The following is a 27,763-nucleotide window of genomic DNA, read 5'->3' as shown; positions in this document are numbered from 1 at the left end:
GCAAGTTTTTCTCAAAATACTAGTAATAGGAAGCACACACCTTCCATTTAAGAGACCCTTGCTGATTTCTTTTCAACTCTAATTATTTTTCCCTTCCAACCTAATGATCCTTATCAAATCACCATACCAATTATTTCTCTAAAATTTAAATTTCATACCATCAAACAGGTTCAGAATATGTCATTTCCATGTTCTTTCTAACATGTCATTAAAAGCAAACAGTACTGAGCATAACATTTTTTTCTTAAACTCCAGTTGTAAGTACAAAATTCAAAGTTATCACATACTGGAGCCTTATCTAGAGTCTCCTCTTTCCTAAAAGCCGCATCCGCAGACCTTCGCCACTCTCCTTAGCTTGCCACTTGACAGTATCTATCTATGAAAACCCTTCCTCCCACTCACCTGCTTTTGCTTTTTAGTTTTTCTTTTTCCCCAGATTCATCAGGTTTTGGACCTGAATGGCTATTTCTTTCTCTAGGGACATTTATTTTAAGATCTGATTTCCACTTATGTGTGTGTGTCTGTGTGACTCTACACCATATGTGTGTGGGAGTCTGGAGAGACCAGAAGAGAACATCTAATTCCCTGGAGCGAGAGTTACAGGTGCTTGTGAGTCACCTGACATGGGTAATGGGAATTGAACTCTGTCCTCTGAACAGCAGTAAGTGCCTGAACTACTGAGCTATCTCTTCTACCCCTCTAGGGATGTTTTTGAAACTAAATTTATTTTTAACTAATACATAAATTTAAAAACTATGTGAATAAGTAGGCTATTATGTGATGTTTCTATACTATGTATATGTCTAGTAATCATTAGAAGATCATCTGGTACTAATATAAAAGGTTAACTGGAAGGACAGAAGGCAATGAACTTGTAGGGTCTTTACCAAGATGATCTGACTTAAACATACACATAAACACATATTAAATCTATGATGACATGACTTAAACATTATGTAGTGCACATACCCATAAATATAGATCAAGTCTGCTGCCTCCAGATTATTTTTTTTGAGACAGGGTTTAACAGGCTATAACAGTCCTGGATGTTCTAGAACTTAATTTTGTATACCAGGCTGACTTCGAACTCAGAGATTCACTTGCCTCTGTCTCCCAAGTGGTGGGATTAAAGGCGTGCACCACCACTATTTAGCAACTTCTCATTTATTTTGGTTTGCTTTTGATTTTGAGAGTCAGTCTCCCTACATTACCCATGATGGCCTCAAATTCACGACGCTTTACTTTTTCTTCTAAGTGCTGGAGTTAAAGGCATACACCACCACAGGGCTCTCTTTTAACTTACTTGTGATAAAAAGAAAAATCAAACTCCTTTGCCCTGTTTGCAATATAGACCCACAACTGCACACAGGAGCTTCTTATTCCTAGTGGGAATTCAGTACGCACAGACCAACCTCTCTCCAGCCCTTTCTTGCCCTACTGTCCCAGCTTCTGGGAACCACTATTCTACTCAGCTACCATGAGATTGACGATTTTAGATTCTCAGTATGGATGAGATCACTTTCTCTTTATTGGCCTGCTGGGGCCCAGGCTGTGCTAAGGAGTGTGGGCTTGTCTGAACTGTATAAAACAAACTCAGAGGGCTAGTAGTTAGGAAGTGTCAAATCAGATCTGCATTTAAGGGAGATCATCATGGTACTAACATAGAAAGTGAACTGGAAGAGATGGCAGGCAATGAATGAACTTACAGAGCCATTACCAAGTAAAACAAATTATGGCAACTGGCTCGTATCTCATAGCTCCAAAAAGTTTATTAAAGCTGCCACAGTACCCTCCAACACCATACTCACGAGCCACAGGACACTCCTACGCTGTTTTCTCAGACTTAGCCTGGGTCTCCCCTCAGAAGTTTTCCCTTTCCCTCCCTGCATGACCCCTCTACCCTTCACACTAGGCAGTCCTTATTCTACCTCTAGCTCAGATCATGGGAGGACATCCATCTGAAGCAGGTCAGGCGTACAGTGGGACCGGGGCCTGCCTAAAGGTCCTAGCAGGCTGCTACCCCCTGACCAGTTAACACGGGTGAAGCACGGAGCCACTGGACAGCTCAGCTGTTTAAGCTATTATAAAATAATAACAGAACTTACCTCCAGGACTACTGGGGGATTTAAAGGGGAGAGTATATGTAAGGAGAAAAGAAATATACACTAAGTCTAATTACAGCCAGCCTGGCTCAAGATAGACATAACACGAATAAAGAATGAATAAGTATAGCTACATGAATAAATATTAATATCCATATTAAAACAAATTGTTATAACAGAATTGTGCTTGGTTACAAAGGGCAGGCATTTGTTCTTACACTCAGGATGTTCAAGCTGGGTCCCTGGGGTTCCGAGAACCCTGGGCTCAGGGTTAGAGTAGAAGGACAAGGCAGACCACACACATCCCCTCTCTAAGCACTGCCCAGCGGCACAGCTCCTGTCCAAACGGGTTCCTGCAGCTGGGAAGGGGACTTGGAAACAGGATTCTCTACTGGGAAAATGTTTAAAAGCACTATTTCTTTTTCCTCCATTATGTTTTGTTTTATTATATTATGTTTCTCATATAATATATATTTTATCATGTTTTGCACCTCCTCTAACTCCTCCCAGATCCTACCTACCCACTACCCACTCAACTTCATGTTCTCTCTCTCTCTCTCTCTCTCTCTCTCTCACAACAACAAGAAAAAAAAAACAATAAAATAAAAATGACAAAAGAAACAAGCCCACAAAAGAAACAAACAAACAAACACCACAGAGTTTGTTTTGTGTCTGCCAACTAACTTCTTCTGGGCATGGGGCCTCCCCTGGGGCGAGGCTGGACTCTGACACTCCACTGGAGAAGAGCGGTTTCCCTTTGCTGGAGGGAATCCAAAAACTCACAGCACGAAACATTTCCCTTAACCAACACTTGATTTTCTCAGAGGTAAACTACACGTTTGTTAAGGAAAGCTTTCCCCATTTTTTCAAACTTTTTCCACTTTGGAGCACACAGTTCTGGGTACAGATGTAGTCACACGGGTGATCTAGAGAGGTGCGGCAGAGCCACAGACTTGCCAAAGGGTCAGGAGGCCGAACTCAGGCCAGAATGAGACAGGGTGAATAAACCTGTGATGAAGTACCTTAATGGTCGCCTCTTTTCCGGCCACTCGGATTGTCACATGAGCTTGGGAGCAGTGGCTGTCAGTCATCCTCTCCACTCTTACAATGTCCTTAGGAAGCAGAGAGTTTCCAGAACCTTGGAGCTCAAAGCGCTGCAAATTACCAGAAAGATATGTAATTTACCTTTAATTTCAGAAACAATGTTAAATATCTGAATTTCTATCTAATTAGAACTGAAACCATTTCATATCATTTATATAAGTAAGGGTTTGAAGCTAATGAGACTATTTTACTTTCTACTAATACCATTCCACTTAAACAATAACTATGATATAAAAATAGTGGCTAAAGTCACAGAAAATGGAAGTGCTCCGTTCCTGAGCTGGTACAAGTTTGGAATCCACATTTCTTGATAACACATTACAATGCGCTAGAAAGGTATGGTTAAACTCTAGAAAAGACTGAAGTGAGACAGGCCTACATCAAAGGGCTGCTGAAACCAGAACGAAGAGAATGTGTTCCCTAGATTCAGGAAAAGAGAACTCAGACACTACTCAGCAGTCCATCTGTGTAGACAGATAATGCAAATGACTAAAACAAAGCACAAAACTCAGTCCTGCACAGCAGCTGGCCTGGTGCCATCTGCACTGTAAAGGTCTCAGTTTTGTAGAATCGATGTGAGCCAATCATTCTAACACTGGTCATCTCCCTTCAGAGCAGCTACTATATAAAAACACATAACAGAGCAGAGACAGTTAGAACAAAAATATTAACTGAAAATTAATTAAAACCCGTGCTTAAAGTATGTTCAATATGAAAAAGTGGTCTTTTGAAAACAGAAACAGAAAAAACCTTACACTAATTTTAGAACACAGTCACTACAATGAAAGATAAGCAGAGCAAAGAGTGAACAACCACCTGATATTGAAAAGTGTGCTACAAGCACAGAAAATAGCTTTCAGAAGAAAATCATGATCAAACACAACATACAACATCTCAGTTAAAGTCTTCTTTCTGGAGACTTAAATCCCACAGGCAATCGCTCCTTTCCAGAAACCTAAGAAAAAAATTATCTATTTGTGTTACCATAAAAAAAAATGAAAGCCCAATGTTCTACATAATCTGCACAGCATACAACAGTCTGGTGAAAACTGCTTCCATATTGCAACAAGAATGGATTTCATGGAGAGAGACACTGTTTCAGGGAGATTCAATAGAGGGGAGCAAGGCACAGCTAATGGACCAGATCGAACAGCTATTAATCTTCAGAAAGACAAAGAGGTGAAATTAAAGATGTGTTTTCCCAGCTACAGAACATTTTATGTTGATAAAGGGTTTAAGTCAGAGCATGCATATTCCAGAAATGAACACAACTGTACTCAACCATTTGCTGTAGTGGTTATACCCTTATAGGTAACTCTATGAAATACTTCAGTAGAGTAAGAACAGTAGGCTAGACTACACTTCAGAGAGCAGAGAGGTCACCTTGCCAGGTAACTACCATTCTGAGGACTGCTAATCTGAAAGGTAATTCTGGAGAATGAGAGACACAATTCATTATACCTTAGAAAGGGATGACTGACATCACACTTCATAATTTTTCCATGAACTCAATTTCACTTAAATAGAAACAGCATTTTCTGACACACTTTCTCTAGGATATTAACTACACTGTGGTTTGTAATAAAATATATCACACTGATGTTGTCTGTAAGGCATTCACATTCACCCTCTAATACCCAATCCTGACATACTAAAATCAGCAGTTCTCACCTGTGGGTCTCGACCACTGGGGGTCAAAGGACCTTTTCACAGGGGTCACCTAAGACCATCAGAAAACAGATATTTACATTACCATTCACAACAGTAGAAAATTACAGTTACAAAGTAACAACGAAAATAATTTTATGGTTGGGGTTACCATAACATGAGGAATGTATTAAAGAGTTGCAGCATTAGGAAGGTTGAGAACCACTGCACTAAGTAATCCACTTTCTTCCTATTTCCAGGCTGTGGAGCAGGAAGAGAAACCCTCAAGACCATGTTCTTCGCTGCTAACCCAGCAGGTGGTCCTGTGCTGTGCAGCTCCTTTCCTGTCAGCAGCTACTCCAATCATCACTGCTCCTCCAAGAGTCAGCAGTGGGAGCTCATCTAATAGGTCTAGGAGGCGGTTCAGCTGGCACTCTCCTCTGGCAACAGAGCTGTCAGATGCATGGGCCTCACGAGAACAACATCCCTTTGGGAAAATACCATATATCATTTGACTTACTCCATAATCTCCAGATCCTAGAACTACACATGGGATATAGTCAGTCGCCAAGAAAAGTCGGTTAACAGAAATGGAAATGGAATTTTTTCATTCTCAAAATCATCTATGCTTAAAGGGCTGGAGAGATGACTGAGCACTGGCTGTTCAAGCAGAGGACTTTAGCTCAGTGCCTTGCACCCACATGGCAGCTCACAAACATCTCTAGCTCCAGGTCCATGGGATCCAGTCCCCTTTCCTGTCTTCTACAGGTCCCAGACATGCATGTGGTACAAAATCCTCATACACCTAAAATAAACTAAAATTTAAAAACTCATCTATAAACTGGGTGGTGGCAGTGTACACCTTTAATCCCAACACTCGGGAGGCAGGGGCAGGCAGATCTCTGTGAGTTCGATGCCAGCCTGGTCTACTAGAGTTAGTTCCAGGATAGTCAGGGATGTTACACAGAGAAACCTGTCTCAAAAAACTCATCCACCTGCTTGTTCAATAAAAAAGGAGTTCTACTTTAAGTGATGCAAAGTTACTAGACATCTTCCCCATTTCAAATTATAATTCCATCATTCCTGCTCTGGAGGAAGTTCTTACATCACTCCAAAGCAAGGCACAGTGATGCTCTAGAAATGGCCTTCTCTCATTACCCAAGCTTTACAGCCCATGTACCACACAAACGTTGGCCTTTGTTCCTATAAAGACATCTCTTGACCTTGCATCACTGCAGAGCCTGGACATGTTTTGCATCAGTTCCCCAAACACTGTGCTAGCAGGGCACCCTGCTGCATCTTCATCAACTCCTTGGTGCTCTTGTGTCTACCGATTGTGGTTATATTCCCACTTCACGAACAACTGCCAACTTCATAAACTCATTCTCCCTATTTTATCGCCTTTTTCTTCTCAGTCTATTCTGAAAGTTTTCCTTAATTCTCTTGATAACATCACTTTAAGGCACATCAGGAGAGCACCATTTAATAAAAGTTATCAACTCAAAAAAATGGTATACATTATGGTAAAGATACCTTCTAAATTCTAAGAGATTACAACTTTTGCTGAACATCACAGTCAAGTGTTAAGAAACGCACCTTGACATCATTCAACACGGCTATCCCACTGTGTACTCTGCCTGTTTAACCTACCTTACTTGAAGAGAATAACCAACCTTACTTGCCCTGGATTTCTTATGTAATCAACTTCTACAACCTATGCAATGCATAGCTATAACCTTAAATTATGTGTTCTTCTATACCCCTGGCCCAAGGTAATGCGCATGTGTTTGTATGTGTTATACCCACTGCTGGGAGCAGAATAGGCTGAAAGTGGCCTTATGAAATGAATATCCATACAAACATTGAATACAACACGGATATATTGGGCAGTCTATTTACAAAGATATCTGTAAGGCTGTTATCTGAGCACATGGGGGTCAGCTGGAGTCAATGACTTCACCCTTTGTAAAACTCTGTTAAAGATTTGTAAAAAAATACCCTTCTTTCCTCCCCCAATGTGATGCTCTCTGTACTGTTTAATAAAAGAGAGCAAAGTCCTTTGTTAAAGACAGACATGGGTACACACACATTCAGGGACAGGGCCACAAGATAGCATTCAGGGAGGTACAGATTCAGATTCTGTGTACAACAGACAGACAGACAATGGAAGGCACAGGTAGAAAAAAGTGAAGAATTTAAATCTCACAGCTTGCTCTTAAGTGACACCAAGAAGGACTTTGATTCCTTACCCTAATTTGACACCACTGCATTATTGGTTAACTCTGGGTTTATTATTAATGTGTTCAAACCCATGCAAAAGAACACAAGCTAGTGAGGGGGCCATGAGAGAAAGACATCAAAAACATTCATTAATCCTAGATTGAAAAAGGACAAAGCTAATGTATGTTATTGTGAGATAGTGATAGGGTCATAAACCACCATGGAACAGGATCCTTTTAAACTTGATTTAAATTTGATTGATTAGGTATCCTTTTTTTTTTTTAAGTCTTTTTTAAATTTTTCAAGACAGGTTTTCCCAGTGTAGCCTTGGCTGTCCTAAAACTCACTCTGTAGACCAGGCTGGTCTTGAACTCAGATTTGCCTGCTTCTAACCTCCAAGTCAATTAAATTAACCAAGGGATTAAAGGTGTGTGCCACCACCACTTGCTATTTCCTTTCTTATTTTAAAAAATAATCCTCTTATCTAGCTACATAATTCTACAAATCATCTATTTTCCTAACTTCTGTTTTTTTCTTTCAAATCTGTGAAATGCTGACCTGTGCCTGCCGCAGTCCTCTGACATTTCCATGGGGATATCGAAGATGCACCTCAACCAAACCTGGCCAGCCACGGGGCCTTGGTCTTCTCCTACAGTCTGTCCATCCCCGGCTTCATCAATAAAATGCCACAATCCAAAAAGCTTGATTACCTGACTGAGCCCTGTATCCAGGTCTTCAGCAGATCACACCGGTTCTACTGCAAACAACCCAAATCCATTACCTCTTGCCAGCCTCAAAGCTGGGCAAAGGCCCCATAATTTCTCAACTGAATGCAACAATCTATTGACTTCTGTTTTCTGCTCAACACTCCAGACTTCTCACCTTAGTCCTTAAATGTTGATGTTTCCAGGATTCAGTATCCGGTTTTTCTTCTCTTTCTACTTGTTCCCAGAGCTTATTCGATGCATCCCCATGATTTCAACTAACACTGATACAGTAATGATTCCTAAACATTATCTTTTTTTATTGCTCTGCTGGCATGGGCGACAGGCCCCCAGAGCCCAGTGAGGACAGCTGAGGACAGCCATGGTATCCGAAGATGGCAAACCGCATCACTGCCTGGGAATCTCCTGCCAAGAGCCTCACTGGCCAGACTCTGTCTTATACCCAGCACCTGCAGGCAGGCCCCAAGAATTTATCTTTAGTATCAAAATAGCTCTAGAAATGTTTGTAAAAAAAAAAAAATAGATCTACGACATAAAAGCTGCTGGCCACACCACCTAGAAACCTCAAGGTCAGAAAGACGCCCTGAAAAAACTGCCTATTCTCCTCACAAACATTTCCCTTCTCTACTTCCCACGCTGACTAACAGCACCTCCATCAACTCATTTCTCCAATCACTTCTCTCGATCTCACTTTTGCTCACAGCCCTCCACCAGCCAGCTCTCACATCATGGCAGGGAGACTTCTTATTAGTTATGAATGTTCAGCCTCAGCTTATGCTTGTCTCTAGCTAGCTTCTTTTTCTTTCTTTAACCTGAACTAACCTGTTTCTCTTCATCTACATTTCTGCCTCTAGCCTTTTAATCTTTTTCTTCTCTATTTTTTATTCTGAGTTTGCTGGCTGGTGGCTGCCTGGCTGGCCCCAAGTGCCTCCCTCTCTTTATCCCTCATTCTCTCCTCCTCCTCTTCTCCTCTCTCAGCCTAGACTTCTCATCCTGCTTATTCTCTCTGACTGCCAGCCTCACCTATCCCTCTTCTGCCTAGCTATTGGCCGTTCAGTTTATTAGACCAATCAGGTGCCACCTTAGGCAGGCAAGGTGAAACAAATGCAACAAACACATCTTTACATAATTAAATACAGCACAAACAAAAGTAACATACCCTTTACACAGTTACAGTAATGTTCCACAGCAAAAACAAAGTAACACATCTTTACATACTTAAATAATAATCCACAACAGTCCTCCAGCTCACCCTGGTTTTTACCAGCTAGTCCTACTTTAACATCTATCGTCATACCTGAGACACTTGTCATGAGCTTACTGCATTCCTTTCTGTCACTGAGTCAGTGCTTTTACCAGAGCCATTCATCTTCTGACCAGTGTTATAAAATCACTATATTAAAATCTTACTGGAGCATCTGCTGCCCTAACCAGACCAGAAATTCTCCAAAAGGAGCATCTCTTTCAGCATGCGTGGAATTCACTGTGTAGACAATTATTTGTCAAATAATGAATGCTCAATTAATGCTTGTTGAACTGAATGAAAACACTAAGGGCAAGATCTTTGCAAATTTACAGAGACAGACATGGCTCAGACTCTATTATCAATGAACGAGAATGGCACACCCTTTCTAAATCTCCAAGGGAACCTTCTAATTTAGCCACTGTCATGATGGAGCCCTACTTAAGTAGGGCTGAGTGCCAAGACACGCCATAAGAAGTGCGGATGCATCTGTTACTGAGCTGCCTCCAGGCATGCCGTTCGCAAAGCTCAGGGAGCGGAGAATGGAAGCACTTGTGTTCAGTCTTAACTAAAGCTAGACGTGATTCCATGACTACAGAGACAGTCTAAGAACAGGAGTGTCACGTGACAGGCACCATCTGGGGAATGAAGTCACTCCAGTCATGTCTATAGCTGCTTCAGAAAAAAGGAAAGTTTTCTGAATTTTAGCTGAGTGCATCTTCAGCGGGTAATAGGTTTTCCTTTAAAATGTGGACTAATTAAATGATTATATTAAAATTTAAATGCAACTACTCATCAATTTCTATGCTATCTATGAGAGAAGATACACCATTCTTGGTTTGTCCTATTAGAACAAGTATGCCCACTCCTTTATTACAACCCTTTCTAAATCAAATCAAGTTCACTTTCATGTTTCTTATCAAAACTATTTGAGATAACACTCAGACATGAACATTAGCTTAAGGCATACTTTGAAAGGAGATAGAAATTTAAAGTAGCAAATAAGTCAGAGTTCTCAAAAACAGACATGCGAACTGCAGCTGTGTGCAACCCGCCCCACTGCTAAGGCATCAAATACTAGCACATGCGTGCAGAGGAGGGCAGGGTGAGCCAGACTATGAGCTACACCTGTGGCTCAGCTTGCGCTGGCGATAAGGCAACAGTCACAGTTTTCCTTCTCTCAGCTAAGTAGTTCAAACACCTACTATCAAAGTTAGAATATTTCTTAGTAATAAGAACCTCTAACCACATCTCCGCTTCCCTTACCATGAAGGTCAAGATGAAGGGGAAGCTGCCCCATGCTCTCTATAGGCAGGTTCAAGGCTAGCCTGGTCTCAATACCAAGTGCTAGGCCAGCCAAGGCTACACAGACAACAATTTCAAAAAGACAACAACAACAAAGTATTTAAAACTTTACATAATTTGTTTTTAAACTAGAGTCTAGAAACACATTACCGGAGTTTCTCTGAAAAAAATGAAGAGCTCTGTTCTCACAGAATTAGATAATTCACAGTAGAGATATCCCACGGCTGTATCACAAAATACTGACATTGCTTCACTTCACCAGACATTCCGGTGCCAGTCTCCTCCTCTCTTCTCCCTTCAGATGCCCCCCCCCCTTGATGGAGGAAGGTCATTGGCTAATAAAGGAACTGCCTTGGCCCATTTTATTGGTTAGAGAATAGGTGGGAGGAGTAATCAGAACAGAACGCTGGGAGAAAGAGGAAGTGAGGTCAGAGTCTCAACAGCTCTCCTCTCGGGAGCAGACGCCTGAGAGAGACGCCATGCCCCCGCTCCTGGCATGAAGCTCCGACCCAGGATGGACTAGGCTAGAATCTCCCCGGTAAGCGCACCTTGGGGTGCTACACACAGATGATTAGAAATTAATTAGAAAATAATTTAATTATTAAATTAATATGTGAGAATTAGCCTAGAAGAGAATGGGCCAAGCAGTGATTAAAAGAATACAGTGTCCGTGTAATTATTTCGGGCATAAGCTAGCCGGGCAGGCGGCCGGGGGTGCTGAGAACGCACCCCCTCCACCCCATGTTGAGGAACTCAGCCTCTCGGAAGCTGAAGAAGCCTCTGAAGGCAAACGCGAGCTCCTCTGCTGACATCAATCAGGTTCAGGTGTTGATTTAAAGGTAAGCTCACACTCCTTTTCCAGCTCAAACTGTAAGCCTTGGAGTGAACTAAATACAAACATGGCGGCTACCTGCCTTGACCAATGGATGCACTTCCCTACTTCTGCATGTTTCTGAGTAGTTTCACTCTCTCTGCTACGGCCCCTCTGTGTCCCCCTCCTTCTCACATAGTATCTCCTGAAGGGACTCTGGCCAGCTAAAGCACAGTGACCACAGCTCTAGCAGGCCTTGCCCTTCTCCCCAATTCTCACTGTGTCGTTGGCCATGTCAGAGGAGCTGCGGACAAGAAAGGAACATATGGAACACAGCCCAGAGAATTATAAACCTGGGTACATCCTGGAGAGTAAAAGTCCCAGGAGGACAGCTTCCCTTTCATTTGCTGTCCTTCCTTCTGTCATGTTCCTGCTACGTTTGGCGTGGTATGATTACTATATCTTACTGTATCTGGTATGGTATGATTGTTTCTTGGAATATCCCACTCCTCACTGGGCAATTTACTTGCAGATCATAATGAAGATGATTTTCTTAAGAGCATTGATTAGTTAGAATTATGATTCAACTGGACTGAGCTAGTCTAACAGATACAAGTGGTTAGGACAGTTAGTAAAGATGACTAGGGAAATCGTTTAGGTTATGCCTACTGTTCCAGTAAGAGATACAAAAAAAAAGGGCAACTATAGTCTGAAAGCTCCCTTTCCCTTTGTTATATGTCAGATTTGCAGAGGATAGAAAATGAGAACAAGGGAGTTTCGTGCATGAAAGATCCATGAATTCTGTACGTGGAAATACAGGCTGATGATCAAAGAAGCAATTATGTCCCTACACCTAAGCTAGCCGAGTTCCTCGGTCATGTAACTTGCAGAATTAATCATAGGCCCCACTGTGTACCTCAGAAAAAGTTATAAAAGGAAGTTAGATGACTCTACTCTGTGTAAAGAAAAATGAGGGTTAGCTGATCACCCATTTAAAGTTTCTCTAGAGAAGAATTAAGAACAGAAATCTGTTCCCCTGGAACTGCCAACAGCTGCCTGTTAGTGAAAAAGGCACAGACTGAAATATACCTAGCTTGCTTAAAACCTTCCTAACCAATTATAAAAGAATCATTGCTTTGAGGTGAAGAAAAACACTCAACTACTTGTGGACTTCTAAATAAAACATGGAACTTGTGATCTTAACGTGATTTCTTCTGATGCAAAGATTTCAACTTGATTTTGAAAAATGTGTAACTTGTTGTCAGGTAATCTCTTCTTGTGTAGAAATCCTTGTATTAGGAGGTATAAAAATAAGAGATAGAATAAGAAGAAAAGATGTAAAGGGAAACATTGGAGAAGGAGGAAAACATGAGGAAAGAAGAAAAAGGTAAACAAAGAAGAACAAAGTAAGAAAACCACCAGCAGGGAGGAAAAAATGAAGAATTAAGCTTTGGCCTCCGTGTGTCTGTGCGTCTGTGTCTGTTCCAATAGCTCGCCGAGGCCACATCTCCTCTCCAGTTTCTCTGACCTGCTGGGGGCTGGGCCCCTGTGCAGCACCTCTGCCTTACTAAAACCCATTAAATCTAATTTTAATTTCTAAAGCTAGCTGCCAAGGCCTATTTCCTTATGTGGCCACTTCATCCTCCTGGGCTGACTACCAAGGTACAGCTATCAAAGTACTGAAGTCCAGCAATCAAAACCCCCCTTAGTCTCACCTAATTAACATGCCCCAAATACTAAACACCTCATCCTAACACAGGGTTTCCCCTTGTACCTTTATAAACTGCCATTTTCCTAGGGGCCAGGCCGCCTCCTCCTACCCAGAGGCAGCCCTTTGTCCCTCTCCAAGACAAATACCCTTCCCCTTCTCCCTTGTTCCCATTCCCTTCTTCTGTCTTGTCCTCTCCCTTTTTTGTCTCTTGTTTTTGTTTGCTTGTTTAGAGACAGGGCTTCTCTGTAACTTTGGAGCCTGTCCTGGAACTTGCTCTGTAGACGAGGCTGGTCTCGAACTCGTAGAGATCCACCTGCCTCTGCCTCCCCACTACTGGGATTAAAGGCGTGTGCTACTGCACCCCACTTGCTCAATGTTACATCTTACCCGCTTCCCCTCTGCTCTCTTTTCTATTTTACTTTCCCTCTTTGTTTTCTTTACATTAAAAAAAAATCTATTATAGCAGTGTATGGTACACATGATTTTAATCTCAGCATTTGGGAGACAGATGCATCTTTGTGAGCTTGATGCCGGCCTGATCTACATAGCAAGCTCTAGACCAGCCAGGGCTACATAGTGAGACTCTGTCTCAACTAGAAAATACTCTGAGTGAGGTAACCAAGACCCAGGAAAGACACACATTGCATGTTCTCTTACTTGTAGATTCTAGCTCTAAATTTTCAGAATTGTGTATAGAAATGAAAGTAAAACACAAACCAGGAGAGTGAAAAGGGACCGTGGAGGCAGGAGAAGGAACTCTAAAGACAGGGTGCCTTAGTTTTTTCTTGCTGCGATAAAACAGCACAACGAAGGCAGTAGAAAGGTTTATCTGGAGCTACAGGCTCCGAAGGGTTAGAGTTTAAGATATGAGAGCAAAGCCATGGCAGCAGACAGCTCAAACAATAGCTAAGAGAGCCCATTTGGATCCAGAAGTAGGAGGCAGAGAGCTGACTAGGAATGGCTCGAGTCTTCTGAAACCCCAAACCCTGCCCCCAGTGAACAAGGTCATACTTTGTAATCCTTCCCAAACAGTTCTACTAACTAGGGATCAAGTACTCAAGCATATGAACCTTGGGAGTCATTAGCATTCAGAACATTACAGAAGGAGAGCAGGATGCAAGAGCTATAAAAGGGTAAAGGGAAACACAGGGAGGAAGGGCAATGTAGGGGGGAAAATCACTCAGGGTGCTTGAAGAAGCCGTAGGGAAACATTTTTATAAGCTTACTTAAAAGCATATATATATAATACATGAATGAGAGAGCAACAGAGACAGAGAGATATGGACAGAGAGTGGTTTAAGTAGAGTTAGGTCACATATTGTTATAATGCTCCCCATCAGCCACAGACTAACAAAATTCTCCAAACATAAGAAACCTCCTTTTCAGTTGTTGGTCAGGGGTCCAGTTGTGTTGTAATATGAGCGGCAGGGCTGCGTCCCCAGCACCCAGCCGCCCACATGGCTAGCTCTAGCTTATGCCCCGAAATAATTACACGGAAACTGTATTCTTTTAAACACTGCCTGACCCATTAGTTTCAGTTTCTTATTGGCTAGCTCTTACATATTGATCTAACCCATTTCTATTAATCTGTGTAGCCCACGAGCTGGCTTACCAGGAATGATCTTAACCTGCATCTGTCTGGAGTGGGAGAATCATGGCAACTCCTTGACTCAGCTTCTTTCTCCCAGCATTCTGTTCTGTTTACTCCGCCTACCTAAGGGTTGGCCTATCAAATGGGTCTAGGCAGTTTCTTTATTAATAAGAAATCACTCTCACATCACAGTTGGTTCCCAAAACAATATATGTAGGTTGTTGCTATTGTCTTTGATTGCCTTCCAGAACTGAAAAGACTATTACTGAAGAGCCACAACTTCAAAGACAAGACTCAGAGAAACTGAGCTGGAACTCACCTTGAAGCCTCCTCAAGGACTACCTCTCATAGCATCTGAAGGCCACCATAGTTGTGAAAGCCACCAAGGGAGAAAATCAACAACCCTACCCAGCTCTAACCCTATAAACCACAAGAAGACTGTCCCAGCAAGATTTCCCCAAAGGAGCAATAGTGGCACTTTTATCCTGGGGATAACCAAGAGCTGTCAAATTGGACTTAGAGACCACTCAATAAAAGGGGATTCATAGCTGGTACTATAAGCTTAGTCAACTACCCATGCCTGGAGAGATAACACTAGAGTAACCTACTGTTACCATTTTCCTAAACCAGTGTAATTTATAACTATATTATAAATATAACCCACAGATGAGAGTAGTTCTCAACCTTCACCAATGTTTTTTCAGCAGATAAAAGCTATTACAGAGATCCAAGACTGGTCAAAATGGAGACTGAGTGACTACAGGGTGCCTCCCCAGCCCCAACCAGAACATCCACAATGCAACCCCCAACATCTAGCGCTCAGAGAGCACAGAAGAAGGGGAGGAAAGACTGTACGAACCAGAGGACCAGGATGCCTGTTGCTACATAGTATCTTGTAAGACATGACCTGATTGCTGCAACCATGTAACCTCAACAAATATGGTCCTCCAAACAAGACCTGCATAATGATAATACCAGTTGACATGCCATTGTAGGTGGAGGGAATTTCACAAGACCCCACACCAGATGAAGAGCTATAGGCAATCAATGGCTGCTAAATTAGGAAAAAACAGTTTTCTCCAGAAACTGAACCCCAATAGGTATCAAATACCTGGTCAGTTGTAAATACATGTATATACAAGAAACACTAAAAGGACTCAGGACAATGTCTAATAATACTTACAGAAGAGGTCATGACAGAGAAGCTGGGAAGACAAGGAAGGAGTTGGAGATGGGAAAGAGGAATAGAAATGATGTAAATATAACATTCACATATGAAGTTATCAAAAAATCAAATTAAAAAATAAACATTGTATCCATAGCTACACTTCTCATAACCTACAAGAAATAACTGAGTTTTTTAACTTTATTATTATTATCACTGATAAGTGAAAATGTTACTTTGTTGGGTTCTATGGATAGCTAATCTGACAAACACTCTCATTGAACCGACTAAGACTACACAGCTGGGAGTTCTCACCATTCCTAGATGCACTAGAGTGCTCCTCCCCACCTCCCCACTACTACAGTCCATGTGGGCTAGAGAAGCAGGGAGACACAAATACTAATCTTAATGAATGCTTAGGGCTGGCAAACCCTCACCTCTAGAAGATGGAGGTCCCACATAGTAAATACACATTTAACTACTAGAGAGAAATCTGAATCTTTAGCCAGATTGTGCAAAAGAAGCAAAAGCTGTCCTTCCTAAGAGAAGTTAATTAGTAAGCCGATACATCTTCACTGAGGATCAACACAGAAATACATACTTACAAAACATCACAGGGGAGTTTTGACCTTTTAAAACTCACCATTGTTAAGCATACAATGAGGAAACTGTGTTATACATATTATAAAAGAAAACCATGCTCCAAGTATTATTAGCAACTTATGATAAAAATGAAAGTATTAGTAAATGGTAACAATACACCAGAGAAAATAAGAGAAGATATTAAAACCATTTCAAAATTGTATAACCTCTCCATAAATTATGTAAATACTTTCCAAGCTTTGAATTTAAACTATAAATTTTAACTTCTTACTACATTACATATTTCCCTTAAATTTTAATTTCCAAATGTTAGTTTTTTAAATTTTGAAGTAATTTCAATTTATAGGAAAACTGTAGGACGCCATTGCATGAAAACTTCTATTTCCCCTTCACCCAGATTCCATGTTGCCACTCGAGCACGTTTTGGGCTCCCTACCACTCCAAATACAGGCACGTACACAATCAACTAGTTTTTTCCCTTAAGAGCAAGATGAAGATATATCATGATCCCTACTCTTAAACATCACAGTTCACCATTCCCCGAAAGCAAGAATTCTAGCAAATTTAATCACTACCTAAGTTGCTGAATTAGAAAACAAATTTATACAACTACACTACCCAATTCATAAGCATGTAAGTGTTCTCAGTTGTGCCAACCATCCCACTTGTTCCTGTGTGACTGAAAATCTACGCAGGAAGAAACGCTGCATTCAGCTACTGCCAATTCTCAGTCTCCTTCCAGCCAGGACAGTTTTTCAGTTGTCTTTCATGGCCTGAAGAGTTTTAAAAACAGAGGCCTTTCTTCTGCAAAGTGAGCTTTAACCAGGGCTATGCTATATTTTTCTTCATATTCCAACTCAAACCCTCAGCTCTCAGCAGGATTCCTGGCAAATGATGAACTCTTCCAAGCACAACACTGGAGAGGCACAGTGGGCCAATGGCAGTTTGTTCTGCTGGGTCACATAGCTGGTGATTATAAAAGTATCACTTTCCTATTTTGTAGTCACCGAAGTATTTTGCAAGATATTCTGAGATGACATTAATATCTAGTTATGTAAGTACACACAAACGCATACCAGCTTTATACCTTCCTAAGTCAACCATCAATCTGATGGTGACCTAACAGTGATTTTTCAACTTATATATATTTTTTCCATATTTGTTGGCAAACATTCTACAGTAACAAGGAGAGTTGCTTGTCTTCCATAATTAAAATTTTTTTTAATCCATATGGACTTATGGATACCTATTTTACACAGTGAATTATCATCAATCACTATTTATTTTTAATGTTCAAACCAGCAAGCTCTCCTGTAGTTTTGATATGCTAAAATCATTTGTTGACAATCTCCTTGATCTCATCTGTTTCTTGACCCCAATCCTCAGCTCAGCACAATTTCTCAGGAATTGGATCCTTTTAGTGAATGTGGGACTTGGACATCCAGGCACTTGGTGTGATCATGGTTTCTAGGTTCTGTTAGACCACAGGGCTGGAAAATGTGTAAACACACACAGACAATATTTTTTGTTACCATATCTACTTTTAATCCTCCAGCCGTGACACAGTCACTGCCATTCTGAAGTCAGAGCAGCTGTGTTTACCAACATGAGACTTTCACAAGCATGCCTGTTGGCATTCCCTCAGGGAAGGGAGGGCAGGTTCACAAGGCAATTTTTAAGCTTCTCCCACTAGGCGCATCCAACGTGCTCACAAGACCCTGCACTAGACCTACAGGACCCACACCTGTGTGTGGCCAACTATAAATTCTCCTGGCTCCAACAAATAACCGCGATTCAACTCTCTGGTACACCACACTAGATTTGGGTGGAATCATTTCTTTAGTTCGCTGTTCATGTTCTGGTGCAAGAAGACCGTGTCTTCTTGTTCCTGACTTTCCAGGAAAAGGTAACACTGATACATATGCAATGAAAAAAAAAAGATTCATAATCCATTTCCAATCCAGTACCTCAGGCTTCTTTCATATCTTCCTCTTTCCATTTTTATAACCCTTCTCCAATATGAGCCTGTAATTCCCGTTATAATCAATATATTCACCCTTTTGTTTGGCTGTTGATTATCTACTTCCTGTAACAAACTCCCAAGTCCTCCCGCCATACACACACCTGAGAGCTTGTTTCCCACCACTGCTATCTTGTTACTGGCATCCAATGCTTCCTATCTTGGAAGAGGAAAGAAGGGAAGACAAAGAAAAAAAAGAAGGGTAAAGAAAAAAAGAGAGGGACAGGAAAAATGGGGAAAGGGAAAGGAAAGTGAAATGAAGAGGATGGAAAGGAAGAAAGGAGAAACAGGTACTCACTTTTAAAACACCTTCCACAGCCATCTTTCCTTCATGTCCTAGTAAAATAGTGTACGGATACATCAACTGGATTGCATGTTCAATTGACATCATAGGAAAGGAGTCCTGTTTAGGAGCAGACACGTAGAGAGGTCAGCAACATCTCACTCACAGAAAATGTATCTGAAGTAAACAGATACTGCTAAAGTTTACTTCCCTGAAGCATAAAAATTATCTTCTAGCAATGTACAAAGGCAGCGATTTCTTCTCTCCCTGTCCTATCCACATCCCTGAGTAAATATCACTACTCCTATCTTTCATCTACACTGCCAGTCCCCATGCATCTTTATCTAGTTCTTGCCTCTTTCTTGAGCTCTAGGCCAAAGCCTTCAGTTATCTACCATATGACCCAAAGTGTATGGATTCAATGCATCTGCAAGAGCACACATTTCCCCTTTCCGGTCACTCAAGGCACTGCGCTTCCAGTCTTTATTCCTGAATTGACCTTATCTATATTCATCAAGTCTCACAATTATAACTACAAAGTTAAAAAGTGCTCATTAGCCTCAAATTCTTCACCCAAATCATATTGCACTCTCAAGTCTATTAACATCAATCAAAGAGCTACTGCCAAGGGCAAACAGAAGATCGCCATGAGGCCTACTAGATGATTTACTGAATTACTATCAACATGATATGGATCGTGGTAAGCGTGTTTGGATATACAGGGTGCTCCAACTCTTAGCAGTCACACCTTAAGAGAGTATTACATTTACTTTCAAGCAACTCAGAAAAAATTAGGGGTGGGAGGTTACATATGCGAACAGGGGTAGCAATATATTAGCAACAGGGACTTCTCATTGGAGAGATTATAGGTGTTTGCTTTGCTATTTTAAAAGCGATTTTCTTTTCAGATTGGAGAATTTTCAAAGTAAAAATTACTGAGGAAAATTAAGAGATATATCAAATTTGGTAAACGAGGCATATTCAGGATATACACAGCACACTGGGGAAAGCAAGAAACATTTAAACAGGAGTCTTGTTATACAGGATGCCTTCCTCGGCAGATGTTTCAACAGCCCCCTGTCTTCACTGTCATGCCACCAGGATCGCCCTACTCTCCTAGCTGCTAACAGAGGTATCTTCATCTAACATAAGAAAGATTACTTCACACTCTACCTCACAACCTCCGGGGGGCCATTCCTCCCTCATCATACAATCCAGGCAGGATTACTCAACAATAATTCACGGTAGGGTTCTAACCTCTGTCTCTACCATAAACACTTGGTTCTAACGACACAACTTGTTCTCATTCTGCTGACACTCCAGGCCCATGTGTGGCTCAACACTGAGTATGTGCCCTCTGGCCTGAAGGCATTCCCACCACTCTAGACAGGACGCCACATGCTTTGGGACAGTAACTGCAAATGTATTCAGGTCCAGTCATAGGCTGTCTATGCATGGCCCAGCTTCCTTCCCTTCCCACAGTTACTGAAAGTCTTGCATACACAGGCTGCCTTTAGGACAAGCACCAGCCAATGACTGCGGATGCTAGGGTGGGAAAGCTCAGCTCCCTTGCTTCAGGTTGGGTCAGCTCAGCATCTATTTCCCTAAATATACCTCTTATTTGATCAGCCTGAAGCTGCCTTTCCCCTATGGGACCTCCAGGAGGCTGCATTTCGACCTCTGCCTTGAAAACTGCAAGCTCTCCAGAGCCTGAGCATGTCACTGGTCTCTGTACAGTCTGTTCCAGAGTACACAGCAATCTCAGGCTTTTCATAGAAGAGAATGACAAGACAACTCAAGTGACCGATTCCCGGTGATCAACTTTCCATTCATCTTTGCCACATCTGAGCAAACATATCCGCCATTACTTTAGTTTTTACTTACCAGGATTTGAACCGCTGCTGGCAAACTATCTAAAGGAAAGTCTGGAAGTCCAAGCGCAGAGGATTCTTGGGAGCAGAGAGTTGTGGCAAAAGACAAGAGCTGAGAAACCCTAGAAGGGAACAGATTTTAAATTTTATTTGAATAATTTCAATATATAAGTATGTTAAGTATAAAGCAGTTGGGCTGATTTCATTTATCTAAAATAGATGAAATATACTATTAATTCTTAAGGAACAATGGTTTATACACTATTACATTAAAAAATCCAGAAGCTGATTAGCTATCTAGATGTTTTCTCTAATCTATCACAATATAAGATTTTCACAACCTGATCCAAATCTATCATGTGAGCTTCACCCCCATCTCTCTAAAGCTCAAACCCAAGACCTAGGGGCTAAAAGCGACTTATTTGCTGGGAAGAAAGCACAAGCTCAGTCACAGTGCTCGCTTGTTTCAGTTCACAGAATCCTTACTCCATTCCTCTCAGACCCTTGGGCTCATCTCAGTGTCCAGGCCTTTGTGAGGCCTCTATAAAGACTCAACAAAAACACTTAACAATTTTTCAGTTTAACAACAACAAATTTAATTATTAAACAAATTAAATGTTTAACCATCCATTATTTATAAAGTATACTTACTTCTCAGCAGAAACATTGGCTCCAACTGAATACAACAGGTTTAGCTGGTCCTAAATAACAGAAACATATACAACTGATTAATAATGAATACAATAGATGAAACACAAATGTTTTATAAATATAAACCAAACTTTTAATTAAGTAGACACTGTAATTTATAGTAAAGCAATCATTTCATGATATGTTCTATTTAATAAAAGCATAAGAAGCCTTTAAAAAACTCAGGGGGCTCACAATCAACATTGTGAACACCACAGGGAAATCTGACTTTTGTTTTTTATATCGTTTCATTTACTCAAAAATTAAGAAAATGGCTCCTAGCAACATTCTGCCATGCTCAGCTGTCATCAGGGATGCTTCCCCCTGCAGTAGCTGGGAATTAACCCAGAGACCCACGACTGGACAGCAGGCAGATGATGAGACGCTATGGAGCACTCGGGCCTAAACAGGGGTCTCCATCAAATCCCACCACTCAGGGAGCCATGTGGGTCAGGAAGATTTTCAGAGCCAGAGGGGATGGAGGATACTAAGGATCATTCCAAGCACGATGGCCTTGACATACTTACCCTGAAGGGTAGAAAATAAATATCCCTGGCTTGAAATCGAGAACGGAGAGGGGGGTCTAGTGGATTCCCAGGGTACCTGGGCACTGGCAAGCCCAAGGCAATCACTCGGAAATGTTCACTAACTCGGACGATCTTCCAAGCATCCAACTCTTCTTTAGTGTGATCCTAAGAAAGGAAGAGATCAGAACACTGGAGCATAAGTGATACAGACTACAGCTACAACAGCAGGTGACACAGATTCTAAATGCAAGAGCTGCCAGGACAAGGAACCAAACCTTGACTGCTGAGAGTAGTATATTTAAGAACACTCTCAAAGCCAAGCCATTGAGGAACACAGCAAAAATAAATCAGGATCCAGACGCCAGGGAAAGCTCACAGCCTGGAGATATGTGTTGGGAAGGAAATGCAGCCACAAACCCAGAACAAAAGATCCTGAGACAGACTGCCATGGTCTCGTCCATAACGTAGAAAGAGGGGGTCAGAAAGTAGAGATCAAAAAGCTAGACCTAGGGAAATGGGAGGCGGTGGCGGGGAGGAGGCAGAAATCTTTAATAATTTTAAAAAAATTAAAAAAAAAACAAAGAGCTAGACCTAGAAGGGCAGACTATCACCAGAGTAGAGGTTCCCATAGACCTTAAACAGACAATTCTAGGCATATTTCTCTTAAGGCATACTACTGGTAATGCCAGTTTTTAAAAGCTTACTTCACACTTAGCCTCCCGCAAATCTCTCCTATAATTAGCCACAGCAGAGATGGACATTGCATGAATGAACAAAGCAAAGGTCAAGGGGGTTATCTAACATGTCCATGGTCCTGTGTAAAACAGACCTAAGAGAATAGCAGCACGCTAAGTTTCAGAGTCGGAATAGATCCAACAGATCCTGACTCAGCCACCTGATACAAACTCTAGCTGAACTATCAAAGATATTTGTGACCTTACCATTAGAGCCTCAATTCTCTTACTTATAAGGTGGAAATTATATAATCTACATGACTGAGTACCATAAAAACTAAGTATGAGAACATATGTGGAAGTCCGTGGCAGACACCTGGTCAATGTGACTTTCTTCCCTCTCTAAGTCGCTCAATGGCTCATCAGAGTCATACACAGATTCCTGGTATCCTCCAAAGTCCTTACAAATGTGCATATTTATATATAAAGGAAAAAGTCCACAACTCTGAGTATCTTCTGAGGGTACAGCAACATGATAGTGCGGAAATGTTCAACACAGTGTTCACCACCTTTTGTCCTCATTGTGTCCAACTCTCCCAGTCTCAGTAACCCCCACCTTCCAGGACCCCGTGGCTGCAACCATCCAACAACTGCAGTTCTGTGAAAACAGCATGCATCACTGATGCGGATGCATCTGTCTTGGAAGAGACTCCATTTCCATAGGATAAACTCAAACGTTCAAAGCTGAACGTTTACAGCTTTGTAAAAATGGGTCCTTAGGGGCTGGAGAAATAGCTCAGAGGTTAAGAGCATTGACTATTCTTTGAAAGGTCCTGAGTTCAATTCCCAGCAACCACAAGTTGGCTCACAGAGATGAAGGATTTGAGGGGTTTTCTGGATCTCTTTGTCCCTCTTCCCAGTGTGGCCACATGAATAAACCTCCCTTTTCTGTGTCCACTTTTATTTGGTTCTTTTGAATGGCTTGCTGAGGGTGGGTGGCCAGCCCTGACTGGAGGGACAAGTGAAGCCCTCCAGTGTGATAGCACATGCACACAAGGTGCATGCAGAGGAGGTCACAATAGAACGCCAGGTACCTTCCTCTATTGCTTTTCATGTTACTGCTCTGGGACAGGATATCAGAGAATCGAGGGCTGGGCTAGCTGGTTTTACGTGGGTCCTGGGAATCTGAATTAGGGTCTTCACGTGGTAAGCTCTCTTATCCACTGAACCACCTCTCCAGCTACATGTGTTCTAAGGTATTAAAATTTAGTGATTGAACATGCGAACAGAGCAGGACTTCAGCTATGGCAACTGTAATCCTTTACCATAGAGCGTGCCCTGTGATACAAGTGTTAGGAGAGCTATTCATGTCTATATTAATGAGAGGGAGTCTGAGAATTCAGAAGGCTTTATCAGTGAAAAGTATATATTTACATTAACAACTACTTGGGGAAAAGTGACATAGATCAGATCCTTCTCTCTTGATTAATAAGCGAGCCTCATGTGCTTGTACTTCTCATGTCCCAAATTCCTATTCAAAGCAATGATACGTTTGATAGTTTTGTACAGAATTCTACTATAAGGATAAAAGAATATTGTTATGAAGCAATACATATGCTTTGAAAAATCCTGTGTTTTACTAATATTTTTCCAAATTCTTTACTAAAACTACTAAATAACTAATAAAGTCTCTAGTTGCATATAGTTATAATTAGAAGGAGGCTCAAAGGAAAGTAGTCTACACAACATATACCTTTTACTTAAAGACAAACTATAAAGTTTGACTATTTCATTAAACTATAACATGAAAGTACAGTTAAACATGAAAGTACAAATTTAACTTTTTCTTATTGGTTAAATCTACAAGTACCTTCTGATTATTTTATGATTAGATCATTTTTAGATATACTAGAAGAAAATGGCCACTGAGCTAGGACAACACCATCCAAAAACTTTCACAGATGCTACAAATCAGACTGCTAAAATGCTACAAGGCAGTTTATAGAGCAAGATGCCGAGTACAGGGATGCGAGCATCAGTTCAGTCCGACCCTCCTGCATCAGCATCTATCACCTAGTACCCAGTGCACTCCAGGCCTATGTTAGCAGTTTCAGAGCGAGAGCAAGAAGTGTAAGACACAGGGCTTGAGAGATGGCTCAGTGGGCAATAGTACTTGCAGTGTGTGAGGATCTGAGGTAATCTCCAGAACCCATGTGAAAAGCAGACATACAGCATAAGCATCTGTAATCCAGGGCTCCTCTGGGGAGATGGGAGGTGAAGGGAAAGAGTCCCTAGACATCTAACATACAAAGCTGTTCTTTTCTCAAACAACATGGAAGACAAGGACCAACACCCAAGGTTGACCTCCATGCATGCACCATAACATGTATATGTCTGCATATACATAACATGTATATGTCTGCATTCACACACACAATAAGCAGTATATGATGCAGCTCTTGATCAATAAAAGTGTGAGAAAGACTTCAAGTCCCAGAGTATCGATGTAGCAGAATTGCCTGCAAAGGCTGCACTAGGTACTGAGAGAGCCAGTGCAATGCACCTCAAGCTCAATGACCAAGGAGGAAGCTTCACATCAACTCCCGCCTCACTGCTAAAGCCTTTGAAGAGCCCTCTTTGGCTAGATCCTTTAAGAGCTGGAGCTGCTTCTCCCGGGAACTGGACCCCGGTTCAACTCCCAGAATACATGCGATGGTTCACAACGATCCACAGTGTTCCCTCTTTATACACATTTGTGTCATATCATCTATCATATTTACTATTCCTTCAACAAAGAGTTAATGAAAATTTACCACATGCCAAACATTCTTCAAAGGGAGTGAAAAACTCCCTACCCTTTGGGAATTTGTACTCTAGTAGACAGTAAACAAAAACCTAAGTAAATCACATAGAGTGTTAAGACATTATGGGGAAATTTGAAGCAGCAGGAGGGCAGGGACAGACGCAAGTAAGAGCATCGAGGTGAGCTTCATTGATAATGTAACATTTACACAAGACTTGAACGGGTTGTAGGAGTGAGCCAAGCAAATACTTGGGGGGGAAAAACATTCCAGGAACAAGAAACACCCATGCCAAGTCTAGACCATGGGAGAAGCCTTCTGAGCTGGTAAACACAACAGGGCCTAGTTGCTGGAGGAGAGTAGGAAGCAGACAGATCCGAGGTAAGGGGTGGTAGGACCCGATTATCTGGGTGTCCTGTTGCACTGGAAGGACTTCCAGATTTACTAAGAGTGAAACAGGAAGCCACCAGCGTAAGAGCACAGGACCTATCCGAGTTTATTCTATTTAGGTCGAGGTGGGGGTGGGCGTTGCTTTGTTTTGTTTTTTGAGACAAGGTCACACGCAGCCCCACTGGTCTCTAAGTATCAAAGGATAACCTTGAGCTTCTGACCCTCAAGCCTCCACCTCCACGATGCTGAGATTACAGGTGTGTGACGCTTGTTTTGAATCAATGACTGACTATTGTGTTGAGGGCAATGTGGAGAGCAGGGATGGAAGCAATTTCAGTGGCAGACAGAAAACACTGGTGGCTTGGAGCATCATTTATTACTTTTATGGTTTTTTTAATTTTATTTTATAGATGTGAGTGTTTTGCCTGCATGTATGTCTTTGCACCATATGTGCACTTGGAGGCCAGAAGAGAGAATGGGTTCTCCTGGAACTGGAGTTGGGGACAGTTGTGCGCTGTCACATGAATGCTGGGAATTGAACCCCAGAGTGTCTTCTAAACATCCTATCCATGTTTGTCAGACCCTACTGAATTGTATTTTCTGAATTTAAGAATGGGATTTTATTTATTTTTAATTTCAGATGCTCAGCACTGTCTAAAAGTCATTACCAAAAGAAAGAAGGAATAAAGGAGAAAAATGGGAAAGGGAAGAACAGCTATTAGCTGGTCAAAGAAAAGGGAAGACACTAGTAATTGGGGAGGTCTTTGCAGATGGACCAGCCTTTTAGAATTATCAACTCGTGATTTACTTCGGCAGTTTGCCAGCGAGAAGGACCACCTGAACACGTCCTAATTTCACAGTCGCGATTCACAGGTGACACTCAGCTCTCCCCACTCCCACAGCAGAGGCCAGCCGCTGCTTTCCTTCTTACTTGGAGAAGCTTGTCGTAGCGCTCCGCAGACATCAGGAAGCGCCCATCTTCAAGCTGCATCTCCCGGTTCTCCAACAAGTTGTTCAATACTGGAAGCACGTTTCTCTCTGCCTTTTCCAAGCCTTCCAAAACCAGTGTCCTGCCTTCTGTGGCAGCGCGAACAGCACACTATTTCCAAGAAACACAAAGGCAAAATGAGAACACCAAGGGCAGCAGAGCCTGGCCTAATTGTACTTGCCCTGGAACTAACCGTCTTCCTTGTTAGAGAGACCGCGAATCAGGACAGTGGATTCAATCTTAATTTTGTTTTCTCTGCCTATCTGATCTTCGGCAAATGGTTTTACCTCTTTGTGCCTGTTTATTCATCTGTTAAATGAAAAGTCAGAAAATATCTGGAGGGGTTTTTGCAACATTACATTTTAGATTACACAGCCAATGAAAGAGAAAACTAACAGTTATCTAGGAATGGGTACCAAAATTAAACAAGGAAACAGATTTCCTAATTAGAGAAGAGAAACAAAAATTAGAGAAGAGGATCAAAAAGCTAGGTAGGGAAGCTTGGAGACCATGATGTTTGCAAATGAGTCATTAAGACAAATTCTGTTTTCCTGTGATCTTTAATGCTGACAACATCACACACATTTGGTTGACTGAATTGATGAGTACCATATCCCCATGGATTTAAGAAAATTCATAATCCAGGGAAATAGGGAGTAAATGGTAATGGAACAGAAACCAGCAAAGCTTCTCCTTCCAGGCCCTGAACACAAACATTTACATCAAAATCCTTAAAAGTTCACTTTAAAAGAAAATCGAATTCACATTTTTCTGCATGCCACACAGAATTAATGCTGGCAACTATATATTGCCACTCCTTAAAATCATCTTTGGTATCATGACACGAGTCTCAGAAAAATAACCTCTCCTGTTCTGTCTGTTCCTTAAACGTGGATCCAGAATTACACCCACAACCAACAGCTTTTCCTCTCCAGCTGCTCCCGCTACTCCCAAGGACTCCTCAGCACAGGGTCCAGACACTTTTTCTGTGTTAATGGCTTTCCAATCCCAGTGCTCCCAAGGACTCCTCAGCACAGGGTCCAGACACTTTTTCTGTGTTAATGGCTTTCCAATCCCAGTGCTCCCAAGGACTCCTCAGCACAGGGTCCAGACACTTTCTCTGTGTTAATGGCTTTCCAATCCCAGTGCTCCCAAGGACTCCTCAGCACAGGGTCCAGACACTTTCTCTGTGTTAATGGCTTTCCAATCCCAGTGCTCCCAAGGACTCCTCAGCACAGGGTCCAGACACTTTCTCTGTGTTAATGGCTTTCCAATCCCAGTGCTCCCAAGGA

The 27,763-nt window shown here is 41.7% G+C and overlaps 1 protein-coding gene across 2 annotated transcripts in view; it reads right to left on the bottom strand.

The window, feature by feature from the left end:
* Positions 1 to 27,763, bottom strand: part of Vwa8 (von Willebrand factor A domain containing 8) — a 322,040-nt gene that overhangs the window by 238,003 nt on the left and 56,274 nt on the right. For both annotated transcript variants that reach the window (XM_041665254.1, XM_041665244.1), the window contains exons 5-10: positions 26,415 to 26,582; positions 21,619 to 21,783; positions 21,053 to 21,102; positions 20,415 to 20,523; positions 18,546 to 18,650; positions 3,125 to 3,256 (exon numbers count right to left, since the gene is read on the bottom strand). In XM_041665254.1, coding sequence (XP_041521188.1) covers positions 3,125 to 3,256; positions 18,546 to 18,650; positions 20,415 to 20,523; positions 21,053 to 21,102; positions 21,619 to 21,783; positions 26,415 to 26,582 — 729 coding nt within the window. The remainder of the gene's footprint in view (positions 1 to 3,124; positions 3,257 to 18,545; positions 18,651 to 20,414; positions 20,524 to 21,052; positions 21,103 to 21,618; positions 21,784 to 26,414; positions 26,583 to 27,763) is intronic.

This window comes from Microtus oregoni, unplaced genomic scaffold (assembly GCF_018167655.1).
Source record: "Microtus oregoni isolate MIOR12 unplaced genomic scaffold, Mior012 000001F_ref0000356, whole genome shotgun sequence".
Classification (NCBI taxonomy): Eukaryota; Metazoa; Chordata; class Mammalia; order Rodentia; family Cricetidae; genus Microtus; species Microtus oregoni.
Note: the sequence above shows the minus strand (reverse complement) of the source record. Positions and strands in the feature narration are given on the sequence as shown.